We start from the raw sequence: 25869 nt of genomic DNA on the forward strand, positions 1-25869 counted from the left end.
TATATACTCTTACATATATACTCTTACATATATATATATATATATATATATATATATATATATATATATATATATATATATATATATATATATATATATATATATTCTCTTACATATGAAATACTCTTACATATTTACTACGAAGACGATAAGAGAAAAAGAAAAGAAGAAGTGTGTTCTATAGAGCTGAGGGAACCAGCATGTTCCAGTATTGACTCTTGACTGTGCTCATGTCCAGGCGGTTCAGAGATCCTATGACTATGTGCTGGTGTCTCCCAAACACGACGATGACGATGATGGAGACCTGAAGAGCCGAAGAGCCCAAGCCTTCATCCATCAACTGGAGAAGAAAAAGTTCAGCGTGACTGTGAGTTTCTACTGGACTTGGTTTGAAATGCACCAGATTTATTGTGTTTTATTTCATTTGTCCAGAGGATTGAACATGAGGAAAAGATTTTCTACGGCCTGCGAGCGCCAAAGGAAACGTTTGAAGACTACATGTACCTGCTCAAAGTGTCCGACTCCTGTAACTGGACTGGAGATCTCCATGGAGACGTGCTGCAGTCCACACGGTGCTGTATAACTGAAGCCCGTCTTGGTATTATTTACAGTTTTTAAAGTTTCTTCACTAACTCTTTCCGATGTCTTTTAGAATACGGATCGTGCATTTTATCCTCCACCAAACTTTCACCACAACTGGAGGTGAGTGAGATTTTGGAACTTTAATAAAATGCTGCAAGATATTCCAAAAATAACCTTTTTTTTTTAAAGTCATTACCGTATTCTCTGCACTATAAGGCGCACTCAAAAATCCTTTAATTTTCTCCAAAATGCCTTATAATCCAGTGCGGTTTATAGTGCGGAAAATACAGTACTACTTTCGTATTAAAAATCAATAAATGTGGATTACTTCCATGAACATAAACAATACAGACTTTAATTCAAAGCCAAACGCAAACAAGGATGCGCTGGTACAGCTGGCAGCCCGGTGTAAACGCTCTCTTCTTTCTCACACTTATTGTGCTTTATCTCCTATATTTTGTAAATATAGTTAGTATATTTTTTCTATTTTACTGTACGATAGGGACACGCGCTGGAATAGTTTTTTTAATTCAACTGTTTTTGACTTTTTTCGGCTGGATTTGAGCGTTTTTCGTTGCGTTCGTTGCGTTGTTGTGTTGAGCTAGCTCCGAGTGAGCCCACCAGCCCCCCCCCGCGCCCTCCGGCCGCGCTAAAGTACGGCGTGTCGTCGGTACACGTTTATATACACGTTTATATGAAAGAGGAACTTCACGAACGATCGGGACACGCACTGGAATCGCTTTAAATTAACTTTTTGACTTTATTCGGCTGGATTGAGTGTTTTCGTCGTGTCGTTGCGATGTGTTTTGGCCCCGAGTCCCCCGGCTCCGGCCCCGCCCCCGGCTCCGGCCCCGCCCCCCGGCCGGCGCCGTACCGCGTTTACACAAAGGAGGAACTCATGAAACTGCGGAGAACAGTCGTCTTACCCGGATATCGTCACGTTATCCCGTCGCAAAACTGACCTAACCTAATACTGATGTGCAATTCTGTCGTATGTGCAATTACTGTGAAATTCATGTGCAATCTATGTGCTGTCGTGACACATATTCATGTGCAATTACTGTCGGGATCACATGCAATGGTATTTATTTATTTACTTGTCTATGGGAGTTTTTATTTATTTATAGGAGATTTTCTACTGAAAGTGTTTTTCAGACTTCCTATAAGTGATCTGTTCTTCTGTATCTACCTCTGTATCTACCTGCGTTGCACCAATGAAATTTCCCCATGTGGGACAATAAAGGAATATCTTATCTTATCTTAACTTTAGTCTGCACTCTGAGGATTGTCTCTGATGATTGTGATCTTTCCACGCAGAGGACCTGGACGACCTCTTGGTGAATAACGTGTTTGAGACGGCGTTTTGCCTTCATGAGGTTCGTCTCCAGCTCTGATGATGCATTACATTGTGGCTTTGTCGTTATTTAATTTTGGGGGGTCTGTTTCAGAGGAAAGGGCAGAAGTCGTTGACGAAGTCGTGGGCTCGATGGACCGCGCTGTTCTCTGGACAGCCGCTGACCAGTGTCAAGTGAGTGTCTTTGTCTTGAGCGTGAGATTGTTCTGTGTTCAGGTGTGTGTGTCTTGTGTAAAAACAGCTGCATGTTCACATGTTCAGATTCAGAATCAGAAAAGGTTTATTGCCATTGTCAATTATCAGAATTCACAAACATAGGAACTTAAAGTATGTATTTAAACTGAAAGAATTGTTGCCATTACCATAAGTACTCAACTAAATCAAAGCACGAATGTTGAATCGCATAATCATAACTTCTTTAAAAACCTCCTTGGTCCAGGCATTACTTCGGGGAGAAGATCGCGCTGTACTACCTGTGGCTGGGCTGGTACACTAAGATGTTGGTGCCGGCGGCGGCTCTGGGAGTTGTGGTCTTCCTGTACGGCCTGGCCTTTTTCCGCTCCAACCCTCTAATGTAAGCCTCGCCGTCGTCGTGGTGGTGTAAATGGATTGATAGCGGTGTAGATCTCATGATGTGTCGTCGCCGTGCCACACAAGGACACGGCGACGGACAAACACTGACCCGTCTTCCTCGTCCTCAGTAAAGAAGTGTGCGAGTCCAACATCACCATGTGTCCGTCCTGCGACAGACGCTGTGAAGTGTGGCAGCTCTCCGACACATGCACCTACGCCAAGGTTTGGCATTTTTGCCTTTTACCAACGCCAGTATCGTTATCCGTGCTGCCATTTGTATTTTGAAAACTACATTGGGAAAACATGTGCAAGAGTCAAACTTTAAAATAACAACATTCACAAACAATGGACAAAACAAAAAACTGAAAGTACACGCTACTACAACACCAACTACTACAGCAACTACTACTACAACTACAACACTACAGTGATCCCTCGCTATATCGCGGTTCACTTTTCGCGGTCTCGCTGCTTCGCGGATTTGCATCATGCATTGTGTTCTGCATTCTGATTGGCTAAGCAGTCTCTCCGCGTCTTCTCTACCTGTGTGTCAATAACGTTATGGATTAATATGTACACGTACGTAAAACCGCTTGCCAAATTGAAGTTTGAGAGGCCGGCGAGAGCGGCGCCGCGCGTGAGCTTCAATGTTTTATGGAGTATTTCATTGTATAATAACTGTAAAAAAATAAAGGTTTCTACTTCGCAGATTTCGACTCCCGCGGGTTCTTCTTGGAACGTAACCCCCCGCGATAAACGAGGGATCACTGTACTACTACTACTACAACTAGAGATGCACCGATCAATCGGCCACGATTAAAAAAGACGGTTTTATGTCCAAACGGCCCCAATCGGTAACCGGCCGGTCACTGTCGTAATTTCCGGTTTTCGGCCGATCCAAACTGCGCGGTGCGTAGCAGTTCAACGCGCCCAGAGCAAAACAGCTAAAAACTAGCAAGACTCATTCAGAGCGCGGCGGCCAAAGCGTCCAGTTTACATTCAAAGTCTATGTAAACGCGCGTCGAACACCTCCTGCACTACTACAACAACACTACAACTACAAAACTACAACACTACAACTACAACACTACAACACTACAACTACAACACTACAACTACAACACTACAACTACAAAACAACAACACTACAACTACAACACTACAACTACAACACTACAACACTACAACTACAACACTACAACTACAACACTACAACACTACAACTACAACACTACAACTACAAAACAACAACACTACAACTACAACACTACAACACTACAACTACAACACTACAACACTACAACTACAACACTACAACTACAACACTACAACTACAACACTACAACTACAAAACAACAACACTACAACTACAACACTACAACACTACAACTACAACACTACAACTACAACACTACAACTACAACACTACAACTACAAAACAACAACACTACAACTACAACACTACAACACTACAACTACAACACTACAACACTACAACTACAACACTACAACTACAACACTACAACTACAAAACAGCAACACTACAACTACAACACTACAACACTACAACTACAACACTACAACTACAACACTACAACTACAACACTACAACTACAAAACAACAACACTACAACTACAACACTACAACACTACAACTACAACACTACAACTACAACACTACAACACTACTACAACAACAACACTACAACTACAAAACTACAACACTACAACTACAACTACAAAACTACAACACTACAACTACGACTACAAAACTACAACACTACAACTACAAAACTACAACTACAACACTACAACACTACAACTACAAAAATCTAGTAAAGCTCTGGGTCAAAGTTCAAAGTGTGTTGTTCAGGCGGTCAGACGGTTTTAGCGTGTTAAAGTAGTCTGAGCCTTGTGTGTGTTGAAATATATTGATTTCAATTGAATTTGAATTCTTACAAAAAGTGTTGTTTGTTTCCTCAGGTCAGTCTTCTGTTCGACAATGAGGGCACTGTGGCGTTCGCCATGTTCATGGCCATCTGGGGTGTGTGCCTCTTCTCCCTGTCTACACTGTTTTTTTACTAAGTACTTTACTAAGTATTTGTCTTTCTTCGTCTTAGCCACCTTGTTCTTGGAATTATGGAAAAGAACCAGAGCAAAACACGTCTCTCGCTGGAAGGTGCACGACTGGTGTGAAGAGGAGGTAAGTTCTGAAAAGAAATGCTGACATGAAAAAACAATATTCAAAAGTCCATGTGATATGTAAGGCCTCAGTTCTGTCTTACTGTTACACTATTACACTGTTACACTATACAAACACAGGACACACCCCTTTTGCAAATAACCATCCTCTTCTCCCTTTTCCACAGTTAATCCATAGTCATGTTTTATACCATTTCCAGATTGAAATGAGTAATTAATGTAATTTTTTCTGGGCCCAAACAGGAAGAACTGATCTTGAAAATCGTCAACGACCCGTTCTGCCAGCCCAAAAAATTCCAACACTCGTACCTGCGCAGCACGCTCGTCCTCGCCCTGGTCACCCTCATGGTGAGCGAAAAACCCTCAGGCAAAAGGGGTTATTTAGAGCAAAGAGGGTGAAAATGTGTCCTTCCTCCTGAAGCGCGGGGAAAGGTCAGCGACTGGAATACAAACAAACGGCTTTTGATCTTAAACAGCCTCAAAATGCACGTTTAAAACACTTTGAAGGAGTATTGATTATGCTTTTAACACACTAGAACATAAGTAAACAACAAGTAGAGTATCATTTTACATTTTGCTCGTTGTAAACCGCAGTATTGATCGTTAACGGGTTCAGTAGAAACAGGTCCAGTGACTCCCTGTTCAAAACTACAGAGCTAATTAGCCCCAACTCTTCATAGTAACGTTTTACAGTAACAAGCGGCGGATTGTCACCGGTCCTGTCCCGCTACTCACACTATATACAAGTACACTACATACAAGTACACTACATACAAGTACACTACATACAAGTACACTACATACGAGTACACTACATACAAGTACACTACATACTACTACACTACATACGAGTACACTACATACGAGTACACTACATACGAGTACACTACATACAAGTACACTACATACGAGTACACTACATACAAGTACACTACATACAAGTACACTACATACGACTACACTACATACGAGTACACTACATACGAGTACACTACATACGAGTACACTACATACGACTACACTACATACAAGTACACTACATACGAGTACACTACATACAAGTACACTACATACGAGTACACTACATACAAGTACACTACATACAAGTACACTACATACAAGTACACTACATACGAGTACACTACATACGAGTACACTACATACGACTACACTACATACGAGTACACTACATACGAGTACACTACATACGAGTACACTACATACGACTACACTACATACGAGTACACTACATACGAGTACACTACATACGAGTACACTACATGCGAGTACACTACATACGAGTACACTACATACAAGTACACTACATACAAGTACACTACATACGAGTACACTACATACGAGTACACTACATACGAGTACACTACATACAAGTACACTACATACGAGTACACTACATACGAGTACACTACATACGACTACACTACATACGAGTACACTACATGCGAGTACACTACATGCGAGTACACTACATACGACTACACTACATACGAGTACACTACATACAAGTACACTACATACGAGTACACTACATACGAGTACACTACATGTGAGTACACTACATGCGAGTACACTACATACGACTACACTACATACGAGTACACTACATGCGAGTACACTACATGCGAGTACACTACATACGAGTACACTACATGCGAGTACACTACAGTACACTACATGTGAGTACACTACATACGAGTACACTACATGCGAGTACACTACATACGAGTACACTACATACGAGTACACTACATACGAGTACACTACATACGAGTACACTACAGTACACTACATGCGAGTACACTACATGCGAGTACACTACATACGAGTACACTACATGCGAGTACACTACATACAAGTACACTACATGCGAGTACACTACATGCGAGTACACTACATACAAGTACACTACATACAAGTACACTACATACGAGTACACTACATGCGAGTACACTACATACGAGTACACTACATGCGAGTACACTACATACGTACACTACATGCGAGTACACTACATGCGAGTACACTACATGCGAGTACACTACATACGACTACACTACATACGAGTACACTACATACGAGTACACTACATGCGAGTACACTACATGCGAGTACACTACATACGAGTACACTACATACGAGTTCACTACATACAAGTACACTACATACGACTAGACTACATGCGAGTACACTACATGCGAGTACACTACATACGAGTACAATACATACGAGTACACTACATACGAGTATACTACATGCGAGTACACTACATACGACTACACTACATACGAGTACACTACATACGAGTACACTACATACGAGTACACTACATGCGAGTACACTACATACGAGTACACTACATGCGAGTACACTACATGCGAGTACACTACATACGAGTACACTACATACGAGTACACTACATACGAGTACACTACATACGAGTACACTACATACGAGTACACTACATACGAGTAGACTACATGCGAGTACACTACATACGACTACACTACATACGAGTACACTACATGCGAGTACACTACATACGAGTACACTACATACGAGTACACTACATACGAGTACACTACATACGAGTACACTACATACGACTACACTACATACGAGTACACTACATGCGAGTACACTACATACGAGTACACTACATACGAGTACACTACATGCGAGTACACTACATGCGAGTACACTACATGCGAGTACACTACATACGACTACACTACATACGAGTACACTACATACGAGTACACTACATACGAGTACACTACATACGAGTACACTACATGCGAGTACACTACATACGAGTACACTACATGCGAGTACACTACATGCGAGTACACTACATACGAGTACACTACATACGAGTACACTACATACGAGTAGACTACATGCGAGTACACTACATACGACTACACTACAAACGAGTACACTACATGCGAGTACACTACATGCGAGTACACTACATACGAGTACACTACATACGAGTACACTACATACAAGTACACTACATACGACTAGACTACATGCGAGTACACTACATGCGAGTACACTACATACGAGTACACTACATACGAGTACACTACATACGAGTACACTACATGCGAGTACACTACATACGAGTACACTACATACGAGTACACTACATGCGAGTACACTACATGCGAGTACACTACATACGAGTACACTACATACGAGTACACTACATACGAGTACACTACATACTAGTACACTACATACGAGTATACTACATACGAGTAGACTACATGCGAGTACACTACATACGAGTACACTACATACGAGTACACTACATACGAGTACACTACATGCGAGTACACTACATACGAGTACACTACATACGAGTACACTACATGCGAGTACACTACATGCGACTACACTACATACGAGTACACTACATGCGAGTACACTACATACGAGTACACTACATACGAGTACACTACATACGAGTACACTACATACGAGTACACTACATGCGAGTACACTACATACGACTACACTACATACAAGTACACTACATACGAGTACACTACATACGAGTACACTACATGCGAGTACACTACATGCGAGTACACTACATACGAGTACACTACATACGAGTACACTACATGCGAGTACACTACATGCGAGTACACTACATGCGAGTACACTACATACGAGTACACTACATACGAGTACACTACATGCGAGTACACTACATACGAGTACACTACATGCGAGTACACTACATGCGAGTACACTACATACGACTACACTACATACGAGTACACTACATACAAGTACACTACATGCGAGTACACTACATACGACTACACTACATACGAGTACACTACATACAAGTACACTACATGCGAGTAGACTACATGCGACTACACTACATACGAGTACACCACATGCGAGTACACCACATATGAGTACACTACATAAGAGTACACTACATACGAGTACACTACATACGAGTACACTACATACGACTAGACTACATGCGAGTACACTACATGCGAGTACACTACATACGACTACACTACATACGAGTACACCACATGCGAGTACACCACATATGAGTACACTACATACGAGTACACTACATACGAGTACACTACATACGAGTACACTACATACGACTAGACTACATGCGAGTACACTACATGCGAGTACACTACATGCGAGTACACTACATACGAGTACACTACATACGAGTACACTACATACAAGTACACTACATACGACTAGACTACATGCGAGTACACTACATGCGAGTACACTACATACGAGTACACTACATACGAGTACACTACATACGAGTACACTACATGCGAGTACACTACATACGAGTACACTACATACGAGTACACTACATGCGAGTACACTACATGCGAGTACACTACATACGAGTACACTACATACGAGTACACTACATACTAGTACACTACATACGAGTATACTACATACGAGTAGACTACATGCGAGTACACTACATACGAGTACACTACATACGAGTACACTACATACGAGTACACTACATGCGAGTACACTACATACGAGTACACTACATACGAGTACACTACATGCGAGTACACTACATGCGACTACACTACATACGAGTACACTACATGCGAGTACACTACATACGAGTACACTACATACGAGTACACTACATACGAGTACACTACATGCGAGTACACTACATACGACTACACTACATACGAGTACACTACATACGAGTACACTACATGCGAGTACACTACATACGACTACACTACATACAAGTACACTACATACGAGTACACTACATACGAGTACACTACATGCGAGTACACTACATGCGAGTACACTACATACGAGTACACTACATACGAGTACACTACATGCGAGTACACTACATGCGAGTACACTACATACGAGTACACTACATACGAGTACACTACATGCGAGTACACTACATACGAGTACACTACATGCGAGTACACTACATGCGAGTACACTACATACGACTACACTACATACGAGTACACTACATACAAGTACACTACATGCGAGTACACTACATACGACTACACTACATACGAGTACACTACATACAAGTACACTACATGCGAGTACACTACATACAAGTACACTACATACGAGTACACTACATACGAGTACACTACATACGAGTACACTACATACGAGTAGACTACATGCGAGTACACTACATACGACTACACTACATACAAGTACACTACATGCGAGTACACTACATACGAGTACACTACATACGAGTACACTACATACGAGTACACTACATACAAGTACACTACATACGACTACACTACATACGAGTACACTACATGCGAGTACACTACATGCGAGTACCCTACATACGAGTACACTACATACGAGTAGACTACATGCGAGTACACTACATGCGAGTACACTACATGCGAGTACACTACATACGACTACACTACATACGAGTACACTACATACGAGTACACTACATACGAGTACACTACATGCGAGTACACTACATGCGAGTACACTACATACGAGTACACTACATACGAGTACACTACATGCGAGTACACTACATACGAGTACACTACATACGAGTACACTACATACAAGTACACTACATACGAGTACACTACATACGAGTACACTACATACGAGTAGACTACATGCGAGTACACTACATACGACTACACCACATACGAGTACACCACATGCGAGTACACCACATATGAGTACACTACATACGAGTACACTACATACGAGTACACTACATACGAGTACACTACATACGACTAGACTACATGCGAGTACACTACATGCGAGTACACTACATACGAGTACACTACATACGAGTACACTACATACGAGTACACTACATGCGAGTACACTACATACGAGTACACTACATGCGAGTACACTACATGCGAGTACACTACATGCGAGTACACTACATACGAGTACACTACATACGAGTACACTACATACGAGTACACTACATACGAGTAGACTACATACGAGTACACTACATACGACTACACTACATACAAGTACACTACATACGAGTACAGTACATACGAGTACACTACATGCGAGTACACTACATACGAGTACACTACATACGAGTACACTACATGCGAGTACACTACATACGAGTACACTACATACGAGTACACTACATACGAGTACACTACATACGAGTATGTCAGGAACAGGATGAACCTTTTAGCAGTGTTATTAGCGGGACAGCTGCGTATGTATTTAGTTAGCTCTCCTGCTAAGTTGCTACGGTACAAACGTTGCACTATCTGAAAACATTAGAGTGAAATGCATTGTGGGTAACAAGCTTTCCTGAAGTCCGCGTCGCTCCACACTTGTGGGAGGGGATAGGGATAGGTGAAAAGCAGAATTTTGTGTGCAATAGCGCTTCAGTTGCTGGACAATACAGGATTACCTAACACGCACGGACCAATCAAACTGCAACTTTGAGTAATTAATGTTGATTTTTCATAATATTTGTCATAATATGTCTCCTTTTTAAATGCTATAATATCTAAAATGACAATGTTGGGGTGGGAATGTTACCCTACATAGGTGTGTTTTGACTAAGTTTTCCTGACCGTGACTTGTGTTCGTGGCGGTGTCTTGCAGCTCATGATCATCATCGGTCTGGCCCAGGCTCTGGTGGTCTTCAGAGTGGTGGCGGCGCCGCTCCTGTCCAAGAGCGACTGGGCCTTCATCAGCGAACACGCCAACTTTGCGGCCTTGATGATGAGCGCCGTGCTGCACTACTTAACCATCCAGATCATGACCAGGGTAAGACGGACTGCGATTCACGAGGGGAAGTGGGTATTCACTAGGGATGTTCCGATCCAATCACGTGTTCGGCAATCGGGCCCAGAAGAAGAAGAATTCAATGGATTTAGTGATTTGGGGTAAAACTGATGCTTTGGTAAACTTGTTAGCATGTTCTTTATGCTATAGTTATCTGAATAACTGTTCATATGTTACGTTAACATACCAGACACTTACCACAGTGCTGTCTGTGCCTCATGTAGCTGAAGGCGTTAGCGTTAGCATACGTCATGTAGCTAAAGGTGTTAGCGTTAGCATACGTACACCTATTCACCATGTTCTCTAATCTGTTATTATTTTAAACTGCATTTCAAGATGAAATGTCTGTTCTTGGTCTTGGATTTTATCAAATAAATTTCCCCCAAAAATGCGACTTATACTCCAGTGCGACTTATATATGTTTTTTTCTTCTCTATTATGCAATTTTTGGCTGGTGCGATTTATAATCTGGAAAATACGGTAACCATTGACCTACTTTGAACTCGCTTGACTGGAGTGCGGCCTGAATTCCTCAAGAACAATGCAGTGTTAGTGTTCAGAAGTATGAGTATGATTGAAATGTAAACAAAGCAGTATTATTAGTACATTGTCACAAAGTAATGCAACACCTGATGAAACTGTCCGTCATGTGTTCAGTCACGTAATGTGCCGTGATCTCACCCGCAGGTAAACAGATGGGTGGCCCTCAAGCTGTGCGAAATAGGTACGATTCGTTTCTGTTTTTCTAAGGAAGTAGTAAACAGAAAGTAAATATAATGATAATAATAATAATAAACCACGTATTCTGTGTTTGTATTTGCAGAGAAGACCAACTCGACGTTTGCGTCGACGGAGAGAAGCTTCACGGTCAAGATGTTTACTTTCCAGTTCTTCACGCTGTTCTCCTCTCTGTTTTACGTGGCCTTCTTCCTGGGCAGGTAAATACAGATGAGATGAGATCAAATTACCTTTATTTGTCCCACAATGGGGAAATTACAGTGTTGCAACACAAATTACATAGATTAGGAACAGGAGTATAATACCGTATTTTCCAAACTATAAGTCGCACTTTTTTTCATAGTTTTGGCCGGGGTGCGACTTATGCTCCAGAGTGACTTTTATGTGATATTATTCATTATTTTCACTCTGGCAACCACAAGAGGGCGCTCTAGGCTCTAAGCGATGCAGAAGAAGAATCTGCACTTCCTCTTCCTCTGGAGTTTGTGGAGTTGTTTAGAAGTGACACAGGAATTCAATGAATTTAGTGATAAATTTCCCCCAAAAATGCGACTTGTATATGTTTTTTTTCTTCTCTATTATGCATTTTCTGGCCGGTGCGACTTACAGTCCGGAAAATACGGTAACAAAAAATTTGAAAAATAATATCTTAATAACTAGATAATGTGCAATGGCTGAAGCCATTGCGAGTGTCTGCATTATTGCGTACAAGTACTACATGTGTGTAGTAAAGACTTTATTCTTGTTAGGCTCGAGCCATGGAATGGAATATGTCGGTCTAATCCCTCATTCGTCCAGGCGTGTTCCATAGTAGAAAAAGCTTCAGTTGTAGTCATCTGGACTCAGTTTGAAAAAATAGACGTTTCGACTCTCATCCAAGAGTCATTGTCAATAACAGAATTTAGGTCGAGAACTCCGATATTAATACTGTTCTGTGGTAAGACCCGCCCATTGGGAGGAGCCTTCCTGAAGTAGAAAGAGTTGTTTGTTTCAACAGAAACTCCCCCTTGTATCTACCGAGCTAGCCTATTCAGAATCTTAATGGGCTATTAGAATCCTCTTTGTCTTTGTGAGACCCTGGCTCAACCACCCTGAGTACCTGATTAGCATCTGAATGTCCTGGTCCTGGTCCTCTACCTTTCCAGGGGTTCAGTATACCATTATAAATAACAGGAAGATTAAACCTAAGCCCTCCATTTCTGTTTAAAGAAGGTCTTTCTTTTTTAACAAAAATAGCTTCCTTGACTCCTCTTTCAAACCATCTTTTCTCCTGCTTAAAACCTTCACCTCACCGTCTTCAAACGAGTGATTAGAGGCTTCAAGATGGAGATGCACGGCACTCTGAGGTCCTGAACTTGTATTTCTTCTGTGCTGATAAAGCCTCTTGTGTAGAGGCTGTTTCGTCTCACCTATGTAACGTTCTTTACAGCTTTCTTCACTGCATTGGATCAAATAAACTACATTGCTCTGTTTTTGAGTCGGCAACTTGTCCTTTGGGTGAACCAGTTTTTGTCTTAAAGTGTTTCCTGGTTTAAAATAAACAGGGACTTCGTGTTGTCTAAAAATTCTCTGCAGTTTTTCCGACAGGCCAGACACATAAGGGATAGAAACACCCTTCCTTCTCTGTTCAGTTTCCCTTTTGTCCTGCTTCTTGGTTCTCTTCACTCTGTTGAAGGCCCAAGCGGGGTAACCACAGGCTGAGAGGGCATTTTGGACATGTTTTTCCTCTTTCTTCTTGCCCTCTGAGCTGGTGGGCACACCTTGAGCTCTGTGTTGTAAGGTTCAGATCACACCCAGCTTGTGCTGTAGTGGGTGGTTGGAACCAAAGAGCAGGTACTGGTCCGTGTGTGTAGGTTTCCTGTATACTTCTATTAGGAGTTTCCCGTCCTCTCCTCTGATCGTGGAACAATCAAGAAAGGCCAAGCGATTCTCCTTAGCGTCTTCTCTTGTAACCCTGATATGTGGGTCCACAGCATTGATGTGATCAGAGAAGGTTTCCAGCTCTTGTTCCTTGATTGTTACAAACGTATCATCGACATAGCGAAGCCACAGTTTTGGGGCTATGCCTGAGAAAGATGCCAGTGCCTTCTTCTCAAAGTGCTCCATGTACAGGTTGGCCACTATGGGAGAGACGGGCGAGCCCATGGCACAGCCATGAATCTGTCTGTAAAATTGTCCCCGGAATTGAAAGTAAGTGGTGTTCAGACAGATGTCCAACAGTTTACATATGTGTTCAGGTGTCAGTTTGGTCCTTTCCTGTAGGGTGGTGTCTTCCTGCAGTCTGATCCTCACCGCTGCTACTGCATCAGTGGTCGGGATGCAGGTGAACAGGGACACAACATCATATGAAACCATGAGGTCATCTGGGTCCAGTTGGAGATGTTTCACTTTATCCACAAAGTTGTGCGTGTTTTCCACATGATGTTACACAAGAGGCTCTATCAGCACAGAAGAAATACAAGTTCAGGACCACAGAGCGCCGTGCATCTCCATCTTGAAGCCTCTAATCACTCGTTTGAAGACGGTGAGGTGAAGGTTTTAAGCAGGAGAAAAGATGGTTTGAAAGAGGAGTCAAGGAAGCTATTTTTGTTAAAAAAGAAAGACCTTCTTTAAACAGAAATGGAGGGCTAAGGTTTAATCATCCTGTTATTTATAATGGAATACTGAACCCCTGGAAAGGTAGAGGACCAGGACCAGGACATTTAGATGCTAATCAGGTACTCAGGGTGGTTGAGCCAGGGTCTCACAAAGACAAAGAGGATTCTAATAGCCCATTAAAATTCTGAATAGGCTCGGTAGATACAAGGGGGGAGTTTCTGTTGAAACAAACAACTCTTTCTACTTCAGGAAGGCTCCGCCCAATGGGCGGGTCTTACCACAGAACAGTATTAATATCGGAGTTCTCGATCTAAATTCTTTTATTGACAATGACTCTTGGATGAGAGTCGAAACGTCTATTTTTTCAAACTGAGTCCAGATGACTACAACTGAAGCTTTTTCTACTTTTTAGAATAAAGAATATTATTTAAACTTTAATCTTTAATGTCTCTTTAGCTCCAGTACTAGTTTGTTTAAGCTGAAGTTGTGTAATGTAGTTTAGTTAGTTATAGAGTTGGGGTTTGTTGAAGAATGTGCCGAGGATGAGGAGAAAGAGGATGTTCTAATGTGCTTCGAACTCATGGGCTTTGAAACACAGAATAAAGTCTGAAGAATAAAGTCTGGCGGCAATGTAACACTTGGATACCAGCCATAAAACAACAACAACAACAACAACAACAACAACAACATGTATTTCACCCTGGAGAGAGCGATTATGGGCACTTCATAATCTAATTTAATTAGATGTCTCCCCCCAGGGCCTGGAGACTGGTGGTGGTAGATATGGAGAGAAGGTAGAGAGGATGCGGGGGATGCGGGGGAGGAGCAGGGGAGGTGGTGGGTCGCAGTACGGTTCGAAGCGGCCGGGCCATCTGCCTGAGGGCTTAAATGCGACCGCCTGAGCGCTGATTGGGAGCGGGGAGGAGTCACTTGGGAGCGTTGATAGCGGATGTGGAGCAGGTCCGAGGGCGATGACGCAGACGTCCCCTGTCCTTACACCCTCCTTCTTGGCCAGGAAAAACTACAAAAACCTCCTTGGGAAAAAGTAGAAACCTGGAAGAGTCCATGGTGAAGGAGGGATCTGGCTCTCTCAGACGGACAGGCGGACGCCCGCTTGAGTGCGATGATGGAGCCGGGGAGAGAGGTCCTTCCATGGAGGCCGACGCAGATTTAAGTTAGGTCTTCCAGGTGAACTTGCGCAGGCTTCATTTTAGTTGTGTAAAGTGTAATGTGCAAAATTTGTGGAAAAGGTACTGCATTTGTGTGAAAGTACTGCATGTGTGTAACACGTGTGTGTCAGAGTACTACATGTGTTGTTGAAAATGTTCAATATTTGTTGAAAAATATTCAGCCTTTCCGCCCGTCCATGTTTTCTGCTGCGTTTTGCAGCATACCAATGACGCTCAGTAATTCACAGTTGATGATTGCGTAGTTTGCGACTCATATAGTTGTTTGTCCTGACAAATTGCAAGATCGTGCTGAACGCAGACCTGAGCAGGGAAAAGGGAGAGAGAGCCTCGATGACCCGGCTGCACCCCCTCCTCCCTGTAGAGACGCTAATGCTTAGCATTAGCGTTCGCATTAGCATTGGCAATTTACTTTTGCAAATACTGAAAAAAAGTACGGTATGTAAAAATGTCAAAAGCAATAGCACCTAAGACGGTGAAAGCGATCGTAAAGAGGTATAACTTGTTGAAATTGGTGAAAGTGTCAAGGAGTGGAAACATCAAAAATCCTACAATCCTAAAAAGCAATAACAGAGTCTGCTTTATGACATCATAAGCAGACACTTAATAATAATAACGCTTATTTACAGCTGTTAAATACACAGAGATTTCATTAATTTGCTTGTTATTATATCAGTGTTCTCGCTGAGGGGTTTTAGCATGGCGGGGCGCGGCTGGTCACCGCCACGCCCAAAAGATACTGCCAGGTATTAAGATCATCTTGCGAGCGAGCGCCGCAGCACTCCTCGCTCCCACCGCCATCCTTCGACCTCAGCCCAGCGAGAACACTGTATATTATCATACTTTTTTTTTTTAAACTGTTCCCGATTATATTTTGAATAACCTTCTCTTTTAAGGATAAATGGACATCCAGGAAACTACAAGAGAATTGCGGGTTGGCGGCTGGAAGAGGTGACATATCCACATGATTACGATACACATTGATGATGGTTCTTTCTCTTAATGGACCCGTGCGTTCTCCAGTGCCATCCCAGCGGCTGCCTGACGGACCTGTTCATCCAAATGGCCGTCATCATGCTCCTCAAACAGACCCTCAACAACGTCTTCGAGTTCACCATCCCGTGAGCGACGTCTTTGCCTCTTTTTGTCTCGTCACTGTATTTGGACGATCTAACGTTGGGCCGCCGGTGCTGCGTTTCAGGTGGGTGAAGAGCTTTTTCAGGAGGAACGCCGCGAAGACGCTGAGGAGGAAGTGCGGCTACTGCTACAGGAAGGCGTGTCGCGCCGAGGACGGCCGCGTGGAGCCGTGCGACGTCTGCAAGCTGCGGCACTGGCTGAAGAACTACCACCTGACCGACACCGACGCCTTCAGCCTCTTCAACGAGTTCCTGGAGATGGGTGGGTCCGGACACGGCTTAAGAACTATTGGTCGTCGATATTAAAGTGAATATATGTGGCTGAATGCTTGAATTTGAGGATAATCGTTCAACCATGCAGCATATTTACATTTTTTAGCTCCATTTGGCACACAATACACAAAACGACCCACTGAATCCACTTTTACAGCAAACAAATCAAATCATGAGCAGGGTTTGTGTCTTTCAGCACAGTCTAAATCAGGGGTGGGCAAACTACGGACCACATCCGGCCCGCCAAGCTTGTCCAAGTAATATTTAAAAAAATATATATATTATTATTATTTTTATTTATTTTTTTGCCCTCAGGCATCTGTCTGCACTTGTATCCTTAATAAATATGACGTGTAATGAATTAAATAATAGATTCAATAGCCTATATTTGACAGAAAAGTGATATTTTATTTGATATTTAATTTTTGGGATTTTTTTTTTTCACCAATGATCGTGGGCCGGCCCTCCGCTACTGGCCTGGATTCGAATATGGCCCTCGGAGGAAAAGAATTGCCCGCCCCTGGTCTAAATGATGAATGAGTTTGCAGTCTCTCTCTTGTATCAGTCAAGAGGGAGTGGCATGCACACTTCCACCTGCGTTCTCAAATCGCCGAAAAATCGTCCATAACGCCTTTAATATAACTGGTCATACAATATAGTAATGGTTTATAATTTTGGTTTCCCCTTCACTGAGCATTCATTATAGAAACCTACGGGTCGACGTGCCCGCTTGACCTGTCTTGTGCCCGGCCCTGGTTTAAGTTCTATTCAAACACTGCGGCTGCTTCACTTTGTCTCACATCTGTATTTCACTTAACGTGTCCAGTTAAAAGTGAAACGAGACGATCCTCTAAGTGTCGCTTATGTCCCGTCCACAGTGGTCCAGTTCAGTTTCACCACCATCTTCGTGGCGGCGTTCCCCTTGGCGCCGCTGCTGGCGCTCATCAACAACATCTTTGAGATCCGTCTGGACGCGATCAAGATGGTGAGTCTGGAGCGGCGCTTGGTTCCCAGGAAAACCAACGACATCGGTAAGCGTTTGTTTCCCCCGTGCGCTGCAGCGATCAGATGCATGTGATCGTGACTGTTCTGACGTCGTCTTCCAGGCGTTTGGACCCGGGTGCTGGAGGCCATCGGCGTGCTGGCGGTCATAGCCAACGGTCTGGTCATTGGCATCACGTCGGACTTTATTCCACGCCTCGTCTATCGATACCGCTACGGGCCGTGTGCCACAGGAACTGCAACTGTAAAGTAATATTCTACTCATTTACTCAGTTACAATATTAGCACTGTCCAGTTACACATTCAGCAGGTTTGCAGCGACATCTTCAGCTGACCGATCGTACACTGTACTGGAAGTCAGTCAAGTGTTTGGAGTGACTTCTTGAGTTCTGACGCTGCTCAGGAGGGAGGAGTTAACCACACTGACAGTTATTTGTTAGTTTCACATTTTTCCAGACCAGTCTTAAGTGGTTTAGATGTGAAGCAGATGCATCATTAATTAGGCCCGAGCGCCACAAGCTGGCGAGAGGCCTATTAATCTCGTAAGGCCGTGCGAAGCACGGCTGCGAAAGTGCGCACGTAGTGCGCACGAAATCGAGCGCGAAGCGCTCGCCCACTTCCAAACACTCACTAACGCACTCCTCCACTCATGCACGCCCCGTGCATACTAATTGCGAAGCCCGTGCAAAAGTGCGCACTAAACGAGCACCTTACATTGGGATGACGACCGCGAAGTACCTCACGAATACGTTCCCCATCTCTTGCATGTTCCGTGCATATAAGCATGTAATGCAAAAATTGAACATTATTACTGTATAGAGGGCCAAAAACACAAAGTGGGCGGAGCCCACTCAAAATTATCGAAAGTACCCGTCAGTGACCAGGGACCCACACCATGAGGTAGGAAAGCGCGAGCGCTTTCCGAAAATGTATAGTTTATGATATTTGAAAAATGGGAAACATTGTTTTCGCATCGGAATATTATTCTTTCTTTCTTTCTTTCTTTCTTTCTTTCTTCTTCTCGGGACCAACCCCCCTATTTTTCACCCAGTGAACATTGACGAAAAGTCACAAAAATTTGCACACCTCTAAAAATCGTGCCTCTCTACATTCTGGCTATTTCCCTTTTCTAAAATAAAAAAAATTGGCGCGTCAGCGCCACCAAATGTACCAAAAATGCATTGAGAGATGGGAAATGACCCAAAAAAAATCTGATCGTAGAATCATGAAATTTGGCGCAGAGGTAGATGGTGACAAGAGAAGTAAAAAATATTATTACGGCAACGCCGTCCGCCCAACCAAATGTCGGCCATATTGCTTCAAAAATGGCTAAACATGACTTCGGAGTTTTTCCAAACGTCGTACTTTTACGAACTCCTCCCAGGGCGTTGGCCCTAAAAAGCTGAAATTTGGTGAAAATGCTACTGAGGAGTGGGACATCAAAAGTTATCCAAATTACATTGATACCTCTCACGGTCTCTGAGCGGCGAAGCCGCAAACTGTAGCTAGAATTTCAGAAATCTCCCATATTTAAAATTTCTGCCGTTTGCGCAGATAAAGTCCGAATTGCGTCAAATTAGAATCAGTTGTTAAACTCTTTGCCCTAAACCTACTTGAAGTGAAATAAATTCATTTGGCGCCACAGCGCCCCCTACAGATTTTATATGGAGGTTAAATGTTTAGTTTTGCGAAATTATATGAAATTTGACACACAACTCAATTTTAGCATCCCCATCAAAAAAGTCAATGAGACCCATGTCATAATTGTTATGGCGTTGCCGTAGCGATGACCGAAACCTTTCATGTTATTCCAATGGGGAAATCGCCAGAACATGTTTACACTTTAGACTTTCACAAACTCCTCCCAGGGCGTCAGCCCTAATAACCTGAAATTTGGTGAGACTCATCTTCAGGGGTGGACCATCAAAAGTTATCCACATTTTTATTCTAAGAGTCACGGTGTCTGTGCGGCAAAGCCGCACATTTTGCCAAGAATTCAAAATAAAATTGCTTTTTGATGGTAAAACAAAGGGGAGAAGATGTGACAGCGTCACAGATTCAGCAGTAGGCGTAATAAAAGGACAATTGGGGCGCGTTAGCGCCCCCTCCTCTTGCGGCGTGGCGGCGGTGTGGCGGCGGCGTGGCGAGGGCCGATCATTGCCGCTTGCGGCTTTATTTCATCTTTACTTTTGGATAGTATGTGTGTGTAAAAGTAGGGGGTACGAGTTCATTAAGTCTTCAGGAGTACGAAAATGACCCCATATGGACCAAAATGACCCCATATGGACACAAATGACCTCATATGGACCCAAATGACCTCAAATGACCCCATATGGACACAAATGACCTCATATGGACACAAATGACCTCTAATACTAATACTGATGTGCAATTCTGTCGTATGTGCAATTGCTGTTGGAATTCATGTGCAATCCATGTGCTGTCGTGACACATATTCATGTGCAATTACTGTCGTGATCACATGCAATGGTATTTATGTATTTATTTATTTGTCTATGGGAGTTTTTTATTTATTTATAGGAGATCTTCTACTGAAAGTGTTTTTCAGACTTCCTATAAGTGATCTGTTCTTCTGTATCTACCTCTGTATCTACCTGCGTTGCACCAATGAAATTTCCCCATGTGGGACAATAAAGGAATATCTTATCTTATCTTATCTTATATGGATCCAAATGACCTCAAATGACCCCATATGGACACAAATGACGCCATATGGATCCAAATGACCTCAAATGACCTCATATGGACCCAAATGACCTCAAATGACCTCATATGGACCCAAATGACCTCAAATGACCCCATATGAACCAAAATGACCTCAAATGACCCCATATGGACACAAATGACCCCATATGGATCCAAATGACCTCAAATGACCCCATATGGACCCAAATGACCTCAAATGACCCCATATGGACCCAAATGACCTCAAATGACCCCATATGGACACAAATGACCCCATATGGATCCAAATGACCTCAAATGACCTCATATGGACCCAAATGACCTCAAATGACCCCATACGGACCAAAATGACCTCAAATGACCCCATATGGACACAAATGACCTCATGGACCCAAATGACCCCATATGGACACAAATGACCTCAAATGACTCCATATGGACACAAATGACCTCAAATGACCCCATATGGACACAAATGACCTCATGGACCCAAATGACCCCATATGGACACAAATGACCTCAAATGACCCCATATGGACACAAATGACCTCATGGACCCAAATGACCCCATATGGACACAAATGACCTCAAATGACCCCATATGGACACAAATGACCTCAAATGACCCCATATGGACACAAATGACCTCAAATGACCCCATATGGACGCAAATGACCTCAAATGACTCCATATGGACCCATATGACCTCTAATGACCCTGTACGTTCCCAAATGACCCCTCATGTCCTCAAATGACCCCATATGTTCCCAAATGACCCCGTATGTCCTCAAATGACCCCAAATGGCCTCAAATGAACCCACATTTTGAGTGAGTCTAGAGTCCGTCTGATCTGAGCTGAAGCGTGTGCAGAAGCGTGTGCAGAAGCGTGTGCAGGTTCTTGTGCAGAAGCTTGTGCAGGTTCTTGTGCAGAAGCTTGTGCAGAAGCTTGTGCAGGTTCTTGTGCAGAAGCTTGTGCAGGTTCTTGTGCAGAAGCGTGTGCAGAAGCGTGTGCAGGTTCTTGTGCAGAAGCTTGTGCAGGTTCTTGTGCAGAAGCTTGTGCAGAAGCGTGTGCAGGTTCTTGTGCAGGTTCTTGTGCAGAAGCTTGTGCAGGAGCTTGTGCAGGTTCTTGTGCAGAAGCTTGTGCAGGTTCTTGTGCAGAAGCGTGTGCAGAAGCGTGTGCAGGTTCTTGTGCAGAAGCTTGTGCAGGTTCTTGTGCAGAAGCTTGTGCAGAAGCTTGTGCAGGTTCTTGTGCAGAAGCTTGTGCAGAAGCTTGTGCAGGTTCTTGTGCAGAAGCGTGTGCAGGTTCTTGTGCAGGTTCTTGTGCAGAAGCTTGTGCAGGAGCTTGTGCAGGAGCTTGTGCAGGTTCTTGTGCAGAAGCTTGTGCAGGTTCTTGTGCAGAAGCTTGTGCAGAAGCTTGTGCAGGTTCTGGTGCAGAAGCTTGTGCAGAAGCTTGTGCAGGTTCTTGTGCAGAAGCTTGTGCTGGTTCTTGTACAGAAGCTTGTGCAGAAGCTTGTGCAGAAGCGTGTGCAGAAGCTTGTGCAGAAGCTTGTGCAGAAGCTTGTGCAAGTTCTTGTGCAGAAGCTTGTGCAGAAGCGTGTGCTGGTTCTTGTGCAGAAGCTTGTGCAGAAGCTTGTGCAGAAGCGTGTGCAGAAGCTTGTGCAGAAGCTTGTGCAGAAGCTTGTGCAAGTTCTTGTGCAGAAGCTTGTGCAGAAGCTTGTGCAGAAGCTTGTGCAGAAGCTTGTGCAGGTTCTTGTGCAGAAGCTTGTGCTGGTTCTTGTGCAGAAGCGTGTGCAGAAGCGTGTGCAGAAGCTTGTGCAGAAGCGTGTGCAGAAGCTTGTGTAGGTTCTTGTGCAGAAGCTTGTGCAGGTTCTTGTGCAGAAGCTTGTGCAGGTTCTTGTGCAGAAGCTTGTGCAAGTTCTTGTGCAGAAGCTTGTGCAGAAGCTTGTGCAGGTTCTTGTGCAGAAGCTTGTGCAGAAGCTTGTGCAGAAGCTTGTGCTGGTTCTTGTGCAGAAGCGTGTGCAGAAGCTTGTGCAGAAGCGTGTGCAGAAGCTTGTGCAGAAGCGTGTGCAGAAGCTTGTGTAGGTTCTTGTGCAGAAGCTTGTGCAGAAGCTTGTGCAGGTTCTTGTGCAGAAGCTTGTGCAGGTTCTTGTGCAGAAGCTTGTGCAGGTTCTTGTGCAGAAGCTTGTGCAGGTTCTTGTGCAGAAGCTTGTGCAGGTTCTTGTGCAGAAGCTTGTGCAGAAGCTTGTGCAGGTTCTTGTGCAGAAGCTTGTGCAGAAGCTTGTGCAGGTTCTTGTGCAGAAGCTTGTGCAGAAGCTTGTGCAGGTTCTTGTGCAGAAGCGTGTGCAGGTTCTTGTGCAGGTTCTTGTGCAGAAGCTTGTGCAGGAGCTTGTGCAGGTTCTTGTGCAGAAGCTTGTGCAGGTTCTTGTGCAGAAGCTTGTGCAGAAGCTTGTGCAGGTTCTGGTGCAGAAGCTTGTGCAGGTTCTTGTGCAGAAGCTTGTGCTGGTTCTTGTACAGAAGCGTGTGCAGAAGCTTGTGCAGAAGCGTGTGCAGAAGCTTGTGCAGAAGCTTGTGCAGAAGCTTGTGCAAGTTCTTGTGCAGAAGCTTGTGCAGAAGCTTGTGCAGAAGCTTGTGCAGAAGCTTGTGCAGGTTCTTGTGCAGAAGCTTGTGCAGAAGCTTGTGCAGGTTCTTGTGCAGAAGCGTGTGCAGGTTCTTGTGCAGGTTCTTGTGCAGAAGCTTGTGCAGGAGCTTGTGCAGGTTCTTGTGCAGAAGCTTGTGCAGGTTCTTGTGCAGAAGCTTGTGCAGAAGCTTGTGCAGGTTCTGGTGCAGAAGCTTGTGCAGAAGCTTGTGCAGAAGCGTGTGCAGAAGCTTGTGTAGGTTCTTGTGCAGAAGCTTGTGCAGAAGCTTGTGCAGGTTCTTGTGCAGAAGCTTGTGCTGGTTCTTGTGCAGAAGCTTGTGCAGGTTCTTGTGCAGAAGCTTGTGCAGGTTCTTGTGCAGAAGCTTGTGCAGGTTCTTGTGCAGAAGCTTGTGCTGGTTCTTATGGGGTTCATTAGATCATGATTCTGTGCAGCTGTAGCACATGTGCAGCAGGTCGGCCTTTATTCGTTTCTATGGTTACATCTCCGTTCATATCTTGCTGTTGTGCTTTTAACGTTGCGGTGCCAACAGCGTTCTTAAACTGTTTTCCTGTTGATTGCAGTTGTATGTCGGGCTACATCAACGACACACTGTCCACAGCGTACATGTCCCATAAAGGCGTGGAGACGGACTTCCTGCCGTCCCAGATGATGATGTCGGGCGTCAATATGACCCAGTGCAGGTACAGACCTCTGAGCTCACGTTACTCACACCTCAAATGTTACAATCCATATTAAAACGTGTCTTTTTCCTGCAGTTACAGAGATTAAAACGTTTCTTTTCCCCACAGTTACAGAGATTACCGGAACAGTGAGGACTACTCTTTGACTCCTCAGTTCTGGCTGGTCCAAGCTGTGAGATTTGCGTTTGTCATACTTTTCGAGGTAAACAATCCAACAATCAACAATCTTTTTTCTTTTGTATTATTGTCAGTGACACCCATGACCATTTTACATCTTACAGCTTACCATTTCTAAAAAATAATAATAATATTAATAATTAGAAAAAAAGGTCTTAAAAAAAGGTTCAAACCTAAATTTTGGAAAATGTATTTTTGATTTCAGAAATGTTCATAATTTCGAGTTTACTCTGAATCCTCAAGGGGAATAGAACACAAAAACAAACGGGTCCGGGGAGTAGATTAAAGAGAAATGACACAATGATGCTCTAGCTGTTGTGATTATCATATTATAATCACTGAATCATCTTGATAATCTTGACTTCCTTCTTCATTATTGGACCCTCCTTTGCAGCACGTGTTGGTGGTGTGTAAGTTCATCGCCGCCTGGTTCGTTCCCGATAATCCGACTCAAGTGAAGAACAGCAGGCTCCACGACAAACTGGCCCGGCTTAAAGAAGAGCTGCGGTGAGTGCAAAAAAACACTCTGAATTATGAATCTATCCAACTTTAAATACTGAAAAGACAAAAACAAACAATATTTGCACAAAAATGAAAATGAATGAAATGAGAGTGTAAGATTGCATTTATCTGTCTGTTTTGATATGTTAAACTCTTCTTTACAGTGAAAAGAGAGCGAAAGAGAGCAAATCCACGGAGGTCTAACGTCTCAGGAGGTCTAACGTCTCAGGAGGTCTAACGTCTCAGGAGGTCTAACGTCTCAGGAGGTCTAACGTCTCAGGAGGTCTAACGTCTCAGGAGGTCTAATGTCTCAGCGCCGTGTGAGCTTCTTCAGAGCGGATGTTAATATTCTCACTATTACGTCACATTTTATACTCAGGTCAGTTCTCAGAAAAGAACTGACCTAATGAAGCCTGTGTCTTTGCTATGTTTTGTGATATATTTATTATTTTAAGAACACACGTGCGTCCTGTGTAAATATAAATGTGAATTGAATGTAAAAGCGTTCACGTTTACGCACCTTTTACTGTCATGTTGATAGTGTTCAGGGTTCCCTCTTCCTCAAATTTGACGCTAAAATTCACACCGAACTGACCCACTGTAAACTACATTGTACTTGAATTATCTGCCATTTCATTTGCTATAAAATTG

At 43.4% G+C, this 25869-nt stretch overlaps 1 protein-coding gene across 1 annotated transcript; it reads left to right on the top strand.

Moving 5' to 3' along the window:
* Window positions 1–268: 268 nt before the first annotated feature.
* Window positions 269–25757, top strand: ano9b (anoctamin 9b). The gene is made up of 22 exons (XM_072464873.1): window positions 269–367; window positions 433–572; window positions 653–702; window positions 1900–1958; window positions 2031–2110; window positions 2376–2510; window positions 2638–2731; window positions 4493–4553; window positions 4630–4712; window positions 4955–5059; window positions 11402–11566; window positions 12272–12308; window positions 12408–12522; window positions 17004–17058; window positions 17131–17228; window positions 17309–17505; window positions 18395–18547; window positions 18623–18767; window positions 24421–24540; window positions 24649–24742; window positions 25112–25224; window positions 25383–25757. Exons 2-22 carry the CDS (start codon window positions 499–501, stop codon window positions 25420–25422), a joined length of 2073 nt encoding a protein of 690 aa, XP_072320974.1. The 5' UTR covers window positions 269–367; window positions 433–498; the 3' UTR covers window positions 25423–25757.
* Window positions 25758–25869: the final 112 nt, after the last annotated feature.

Source organism: Eucyclogobius newberryi, unplaced genomic scaffold (assembly GCF_026437365.1).
Source record: "Eucyclogobius newberryi isolate DKJ021-1_F unplaced genomic scaffold, fEucNew1.0.hap1 SCAF_5, whole genome shotgun sequence".
Taxonomy (NCBI): domain Eukaryota; kingdom Metazoa; phylum Chordata; class Actinopteri; order Gobiiformes; family Gobiidae; genus Eucyclogobius; species Eucyclogobius newberryi.

Bases quoted from the DNA above. Each gene is read 5' to 3' on its own strand.
- ano9b (XM_072464873.1), top strand. From the start codon at position 499: ATGTACCTGCTCAAAGTGTCCGACTCCTGTAACTGGACTGGAGATCTC. The intron at 17,059-17,130 runs GTGACATATCCA...TGCGTTCTCCAG, and splicing joins CGGGTTGGCGGCTGGAAGAG to TGCCATCCCAGCGGCTGCCT. The intron at 18,548-18,622 runs GTAAGCGTTTGT...GTCGTCTTCCAG, and splicing joins CAGGAAAACCAACGACATCG to GCGTTTGGACCCGGGTGCTG.